The following is an 8,273-nucleotide window of genomic DNA, read 5'->3' on the forward strand; positions in this document are numbered from 1 at the left end:
TGGGTTAACTTTGTAGTAGAGTGGAGAGGAGGAAATCCCTGCCTGGAGAACCTGCTGTCCTGAAGGAAAGACGCCAACACCTGATTCCCACCAAGCAGAAACCCACATTCGTTTTAGCAATGCAAGTAAAGGGGAGCACTCCCAATACAAAGATAAACATTTACTGATGTTGTAATCAACGTGGCATATCTGAGTCTTGGAATTATTAAACCAGCAAGAAGAGATCCTGGCCAGTGATGGAGGAGGACATAATTCACTAGAAGCCATGTAGTTAGAATTTAACTTCAGTGCTATGATCCCAACTTGTTATAATCTAAGCATAGGAAACATCACTCATCCGACTGACTTGACAAGGGCTCCCAGAGCAGGCAGGTATTCAAGGGGAAATGGCTGGTTTCCTCTCAGAGCTGGTGAGTATCCAACATCTTGTCTTCTAGCCCAGCCACTGACAGCAGCAGAATCTTTGAAGATTGCAGCATAGGGAATCAAGCAGTCTTTACTGTAACAGAAAAGAACGGAGTACATGCTGGGGACAACACTGACTCAGCAATAATACTGACCCACAGCACGTGCAGAAAATGTTCTGCAAGTGCAAAAGCGAGGTTTAAGAGAGGACGTGGGAAACCAGGAAAGAGGAAAACAGGGAAAACGGTATTATAGAAAAGAAGAAAAAGAAAAAAGCATTCTACTCTACTGCCACGCGCTCTCCAAGACATTTGCAGATATTCACCTGCTTAGAGTATGACCTGATTAAATGTCTGAAAACATACGTGCTTGTGAAGACTGCTCTAAAATTCAGTGTACATCATAGACAACATAGGAGTCATTCAAGTAGGAGCTCTGAAAATGCAGATTCCTATGGGGATAACAGATTTTTTTTTAAATAAGAGTTTTAAGAGAGTGAACTTGATCAATCCCAGGAAACAGGTGAACAAAGTGTCTGAGAATCAAAGGAAAAAAGGAAATCATGCAAGCTGTAGTCGTACCAATCCAAAAGCAAACACAAGCTGCTGATAAAGGCTTTCATGGATTTTTATGATTTATCACTTCTATTATTTTTATGATTAAAATTCTGTGGCTAGCAAAACTAAAGGAATTATAGACTGCTTTCTAGGCTGCTAATATTCCAGGCTGTTAATGTTCAGGAAATGATTTTTTTCTGCTTTTGTTTTTCTTTGGTTGGTTTTGATTTTGTTTTGTGATGACGATGATTAAGGCTTTTTAATCATAGAAATGGAAAGATGTAAGATCTCATGAATTAACTCGTGGTTCTGTAGGCCTTGCTGGGCTCAGGAACTTTGGATGTTTTTTATCATCTTTGGCAGGTTCAATACCGCAAGCTCTTGCTGATGATTTTGGTGCTAGGAATTGGTGGAACCCACTTAGGTGGCTTTCAGATGACTGTGATCAATTATGCTTCTCCGGTAAGAAAACCTTTCATAAAATCATATTTGTAACTGTTTTTTTTTTTCTCTTTGTTTGTCTGTTTTGGTTTGTTTTGGCTTGGTTTTGGTTTCTGTAACTATTTGTTTGTTTGTTTTGTGTTTATATTTTGAAGATGCTCTACATTTCCTCTTACACGTTACTACATGAGTTTATTCCCAGCCCTTTCCCAACCCTTACTGTCCAGTATCAAAGCACAGAGTAGTGCATAAGTGTTAGGAGCTGTACTGCAAAGACAGCTTCCCACTGAGTGTTAGAAAAGCTGAGAAAACTGGAAAACATGCAGTGTACCTGCTGTGATCTGTAGTTGAATGGATGGAATAAGGAAAATAAAGTAGCAGCTATTTTCAGTATCAGGACAGTAACACCTTTCCTTCCTTAGCAGACTCCATTGCTCACAGTGCTAATGACCAAGCAGCTGCTTACAGCCACCATATGAACAGGCAATAAACTGTATTTTAGTGGATTTGTGGCTCATATAGATACTAATTTGCAAACAAAAGCCCTATATCCTAGATTTTTATAATAACTATTAATCTTTTTTTTTTAAGTTGTAAACATGAAGAAGAATCACTGTGACTAGTGTCTCAGAGGAATAAAACCTTTTTTTTTTCTGTCCCAGTATATTCAGAAGTTTATCAATGAAACCTGGCTGGAGCGATACGGTTCACCGCTGCATCAAGAGACTCTCACATTATTTTGGTCCTTCATTGTGTCTACATACTGCGTAGGGGGAATGATAGGGTCTCTGTGTAGTGGGTACCTGGCTGCAAAATATGGAAAGTAAGTATATCTCCCAGCATTTCACTAATGCTGCCACAAGGGAGGCAATTAAACCTCACTCACCTAGCACAGTGATTGCCAGAATTTTCACTGCCCCCTCTCGGTGCAGCGTTAGCTCTGCTCAGCATGTGTATCTAGACCTGGGTACACTAGAGAGATGAGAACATGTGACTGTTTCTGATCCCATTTTCACTGGGTTTTGTGCCGTATGATTCCTATATTTTTGCTGAAATGTTAGTGAGGAATCATTCTCTGCAATGACTTTACTGAGCAGTAATGCCTAGGGAGCCTGACAACACTTCGATCGCAGCTCTTACAAAACATGCAGGTTCATTCATCTGTAAGGACAGTCACAGTTTCATCAAAGGCAAGTAGAAGTCTGTCAAACCACATTCAGAACCATCTTTTCGAGTGTGACCATAAAGGACAAAGCCAAAACTCTCTAGGTGAAGGTGGACAATGAATCTAGGTCTCCATAAGGCTGGATGTGCCTAGTTCAGGTGACAACTGCAGTGTTCAGGATGGGAGTCTGACCGGAAGGAAAGAAGTGAAGAAGACCATTCCTTATCAGTCTCTGCCTTGCAGGAATTTCTTTCAGTCTCATAGTGTGTTCACATGATACTAGCATAGAAAAGAGAAGCCTAACTTCTCCCTTTCCACCCTTGTGGGAGAACATCATGCCTTTTCATAATCAGATATTGTTGCCCAATAAGCAATGGAGTTTAAAATGAACATGGCTTAGTCTATAAATCAAGAAAAGAACAGGCAGAAATTAGTTAATGATGAAGAAGAAAATGTGGATCATACTAACATGTTTTTGCTGTTGTAGGAAGAAATGTCTGCTAATCAATGATGTGGTCCTAATAATAGCCACATTGAACACAGGCTTCAGTAGGAGAGCCAAATCCTTTGAGATGATCCTGATTGGGCGCTTCCTCGAGGGCATCTGTTCTGGTAGGACTCCCCACTACTCCATGTTAACGTGAATTCTTAGGGGTGGATACAGAAATCTTCCTGGTAGGAGTGCCCAGGCATGCACAGTAACCCCAGTGGAACAAGGAACAGACTGGGAAAAGGTAAGAAGATCACATCTCATGTTGAGGCAGCAGACTGCTCAAGCCTATTGCAAAGTGCAGTGTGTTCAGAGGGCAGGGACATTATGATGATGAGCTCTCCTTTGCCTTCAAGAGCTCTTACTGAGGAAGATATCAGATGGGCTAGCTAAATAGGATGTACGTTTTCCCAGTACTTACTGCGGAGCAGGTGAAATGAAAAGGGACTCTCATTTTCTGTAACTTCAGTTCTCCTTTGTCTTCTTTTTAGGAGTATATATGAATGCCCATATTCAGTATGCAGGAGAGATCTCACCTAAGAAGATGCGTGGCTTTGTAAATGTGACTTCCTCGGTGTTTCTTGCACTAGGAAAAGCTGTAGCAAGAGTTCTTGGATTACGGTACTTGTGCTGCTCCTTCTGGTCCTATTTTCTATTTGTCTTCTGTGTGTCAGGAAAGTCCAGTCCTAGAAACAGACACACACAGAAGGGGGGGTTGTACTTTGCTTAACTATTGCTGCCAAAAAGGAAACGGCTGCCCCATGCCAGTCACTGAGGTTCCCTTGTCAGTCACTGAGGAGAGGAAGACACTTCTCTTGAGGAAAGATTAAATCCATCTTTGAAGGTGCAGTGTTAAGAACAATTTATATATATTGAATATATATATATATATACACATTCAAGCTTAATAGACCCCTGAGACCTGAGATTTTCTCTGCTGATTTCATGATATCCTCAAGCAGAATTACTGTATTTGTTCAGAGATCTGTTGTGAGAATATTCAAACTCCACTGATGTTTAGGAAAAAAACCTCAAATTACAAGAAAAATCTCAGCCTTGCAGTAGAACTGAGATATCAGGCTTTTTTTTCTTTCCCTAGTCTAGGTATATTTTATTTCAATTTATTCTTTACAGTTATATGTATATATAGTTTGTTAGTCTAGGATCCAGAAAATAACAAGCTAGTTATAAAAAGTAATTCTACTGGACTATAAATCCACTCTTGTATGCCTTCACAGAGATCTTTTAGGAACTGAAGACACGTGGAATGTGCTACTGTCCTTTTCTGGGCTTGTGGCATTGATCCAACTGCTCTTTTTGCCGTTCTTTCCCGAGTCTCCTCCATATCTCTTTCTGCAAAAAGGAGACAAGGATGGTTGCTTGAAAGGTAAGGTAAAATTTTAGAGTCTCAGCAGGTTCCACTAAGTGACGTTCTAGTTCTTTTCTCAGTGACTGATGAATCAAGGCACGGACTCAACTGTAAGTGATCAGTACATCAGATGATGGGAGAATATGCTTCATTCTGTCCCTTCTGTAGCCATGAAGCAGCTCTGGGGAGAAGACAATTATCACACAGAACTTGATGACATGATGAAGGAAAAGGCTGTAACAAAAGGCACCAAAATAATGAATGTCCTAGAGATGCTGAAAGAACCATCTGTGCATCCACAGCTGTATACCATGCTCCTGCTTCTACTGAGTCTACAGCTCTGTGGCCTGAGTGCAGTTGAGTATAGCCTATATCCAACCAAATCACTGTGATTCCAACTTGTCACTTTCCTCTGGATCTGTGTAACACGCAGAGCCTGCCTCTGTCTGTGAAGCTCTGTTGATCACCACCAGCATTCTGGACTCTGTTCATTGCATTGCCTGGCAATGCGGGCAGAGAAGTTATTTCTGTCCACTGTCAATAGGGCAAAGGTGCTCAGACCAGCAGGAGCTTTGCAGCTGAGCACCTTCTGAATAACTGCAAAAAGGCCACAGAATAAACTATTACATCACCTCCAATGAGCCCCAATATTATACTATTGCTATTGCAGTGATGACAAATCTAGGTCTAAGTGATGCAGGATGAGAACGTACCACATCCATTGACTTTGCTTCATTTTTAAAACGGTTCTTATTTCCCAGATCACTTTCTACACATCGGAAATTTTTCAGACAGCCAACCTCCATGAAAGCATAATCCCATACGTAGCTCTAGGAGTTGCAGCCTGTGAGCTCATCTCCGTCATCTTTTGTGTAAGTCAGATCATGCTGGGACTTTAAGACTGATTTGGGTCTATTCTTCCTCATGTGATTTAAGTCTGTACTTCCTTACTTCCTTATCTTCACTAGGTGAGTTTAAGATTTTTCCCGTGGCAGCACATAAATCTGTAAAGTGGTTCTTACTGTCCCTGCTAAATTTCTTCCCATCTTTTATGTATTCCTGCCTATCTTCATTCTTCATAACTTCTTATAAAATCCTTCTCTTATCTATACAAATATAAATAAAATGTCATTCAAAGACAAATATGCATGCCTACTTCCTTTCACTGACATATCTAATTATTTATTTGAATGGAATCATAACATGCATCCACTGATTACAGTGTTTATGAAAAAGTTGCTGCAATGTTTGGGCAGCAAGAGTAATTCATGGCATTAGGGAGACCAGAAGGAACTCCATAAAATAACTAACTTGCTACTAACATGATTTGTGTTTTCTTGAGTAAAGAGAACTGAAAAGGAATGTCTAAGCTATTAGAAGGCTCACAGCCACTTCACTTGCCCATGCCCCCAGTGATATATGGGTTTTTTTTTTGCTTCTCAGAGCTCCATAATCGATCGTTTTGGACGCCGCATACTCCTGTGGGGTGGTTATTTGTTGATGGCACTGGTACTGGCGCTGCTTGAAACAAGCCTTCTACTGAGTGTAAGCAAATGTCTCACTAGGGGTGGACCTGCATCAGAAATCTTTGTGCAGGACAGCACATAGTCAGCCTTAGTTCTGACATCCAAAAGAGCAGGTCAGAATATCTTCTGAGCGCAAACTTACAGCCCAGTGGCACAGTTTTGATATTGCCAGGGTTTAGCACTGCATTTCAATCTTTGTCTCAGTCCACAAACTATTCACTCCTCTCTTTTTCACACATATCTTCTGATTCACAAGTTTTAAACATTTCTCTGAAATTGTCTAACTTCTTGACAATTTTCCCTATGCTGTAACTTGCTTGGAATCCATTCCTTATTTTTTCCCGAGCAGGGTGCACAGTCTAACCCACTTCTTTAGGTATGACACTGCAGGATACTTTTGTCTGTCTGCTGCATTCAGTACACAAATATCAGTAGTTCTAGTGAGAATCTGTTCCTCAGCATTGTGGGCTTTTTCATCAACATCTCTTCTCCAATGTGTTTGGATCAGCTGTGATCTGAAATCGTCATTGTCATCCCTCCTTCTGCCTTTGTTTAGGATCGATTCCTCTGGATGCGTTACTGCAATGTTACTCTGATCTTTTTATTCATCATTGCCTATGGAATAGGACCAAGTGAGTATAACAATATAAGCAGCAACAGCAAAACTTAGACCACAGGGGTACACACAGGCCATGGGATATAGCAAATCAGCAGCAGTCCATTTTGCCCTAAAGCAGAGGTAGCCTCTTCCAAAATATCAGTTTTCTCAATTCACTTGTAAAATTCAACTCCATTAAAGAATGATATATGGTAGCATGCAGTGTCTCTTAGCATTACTCTGTCCTTTCTCATTCTCTCTTTGTTTTTTTTCTGAGTCACTGACATCAATAATAGCAGAACCAAATTTACAAGCTCTCTACTATGATTACACTCACTTGAAAGTAAACTTTACTCTGTGGTTGACATGACTAATGACGACTTTGAGTTATGGAATCTTCAAAATCAAGTGCCAGCCTTTATCATTGTAAGGGCAATATATGAGGATTACAAATGTCTTTAAAACCTAACAAATTGCCATGGTAGCAGAACCAGTTAGCACCTACAGACAGTGGAGAGAAATAGGCCATTAGAGTCATTCACCTCCATGTTTCAGACATCCTAGGCGGAGAGAAATTGCATTTCAGGGGTGTCCATCTCTCCATGGACTGTAAGAGAAGTTGGTAGGTGAATTCCGATAGAGGTGGTTGTGCTGCCTAGATTTATGTGATCTCACAGTAGTCTGACTTTACTGGGGCAGTGTTTGATGAGTGACAACGATTTATTCACTTTGAGGAGAGTAGTTAACCCATTCTCCACAAAACACACAGCAGTGTTTCTTATTGCTTTTTACGTTGTTTTTTTCCCCAGGTGGAGCTGTTTCATCTGTCATGAATGAAATCTTCACCCTCTCAGCACGGCCCTCCGCATTTGTAATTGCTGGAATCATCATTTGGCTAGGCCTCGCTTTCACTGGGATGCTTTTCCCCTTTGCTGTTGTATGTAATGGGATTCCAATTTTCTCTTTGACTCTTTCAATTTCAACTGCTTTTCTAAGCAGGTCTGGAGAGGGAGTAAGATTAAATTCTTGTAGATGACCAAAGCTGTGAATTTTAATTACCCCTGGCATGTGGAGACCATTCATATGGAAAACTTATCTGGAGTTCTGATAGCCTCTGCTGCCTTCAGAATAGACTGAAAAGACATAATAAATGTATTCCTCATTTCTTAGGGACAAGCCAACAATTTGCAAGAATCCATAGGAGCAAGTGTTGCCAGGGAAGTCGCTCATCTTACTCTATTTTTATCTCCAGATGGCTCTTGGACCCTTCTGCTTCCTCATCTTCATTGCTGTCCTCGTAGTTTCGTCAGTTCTCATCTACCTGTTCGTCCCAGAAACAAAAGGGAAATCAACCTTTGAAATTACAGAAGAATTCAAAACACTCAGATATAAGAAGAAAAGGCATCAGACTGTGGAGAATAACGTGACTGAAGAAAAGATACACTGCACCAAGCTCTGACCAGCCACAATAAGCAACCTCCACTGACAAAAAGCTCTGTCTCAAAATCAAACTGAGAGTTAAACCTTATCATAGACTTATCTCAATAAACCATAATAAAAAAAACAACCCACAGATAGCTTGTCATTAATCCAAGTAGTCCTATTTTTATTTATCTTTGCTTCTCGGTGCCTCCCTCCTCTAACAGTTCTGTGGCAGGAAGACATTCATAGCCACAGATGTTCCCAGGGCTGACATGTGGACAGCAGGATGCAGTCAGAAGG

At 40.7% G+C, this 8,273-nt stretch overlaps 1 protein-coding gene across 1 annotated transcript; it reads left to right on the plus strand.

The window, feature by feature from the left end:
• Positions 1-386: 386 nt before the first annotated feature.
• Positions 387-8,010, plus strand: LOC306953224 (solute carrier family 2, facilitated glucose transporter member 11-like; the record flags this gene model as incomplete). The annotated part of the gene is made up of 12 exons (XM_079544093.1): positions 387-410; positions 1,326-1,424; positions 2,066-2,226; positions 3,056-3,180; positions 3,550-3,679; positions 4,297-4,445; positions 4,596-4,783; positions 5,189-5,299; positions 5,871-5,972; positions 6,510-6,585; positions 7,361-7,488; positions 7,804-8,010. 12 exons carry the CDS (start codon positions 387-389, stop codon positions 8,008-8,010), a joined length of 1,500 nt encoding a protein of 499 aa, XP_079400219.1.
• Between the last annotated feature and the right edge of the window lie 263 nt (positions 8,011-8,273).

This window comes from Tetrao urogallus (genome assembly GCF_951394365.1).
Source record: "Tetrao urogallus genome assembly, chromosome: 17".
Taxonomy (NCBI): Eukaryota; Metazoa; Chordata; class Aves; order Galliformes; family Phasianidae; genus Tetrao; species Tetrao urogallus.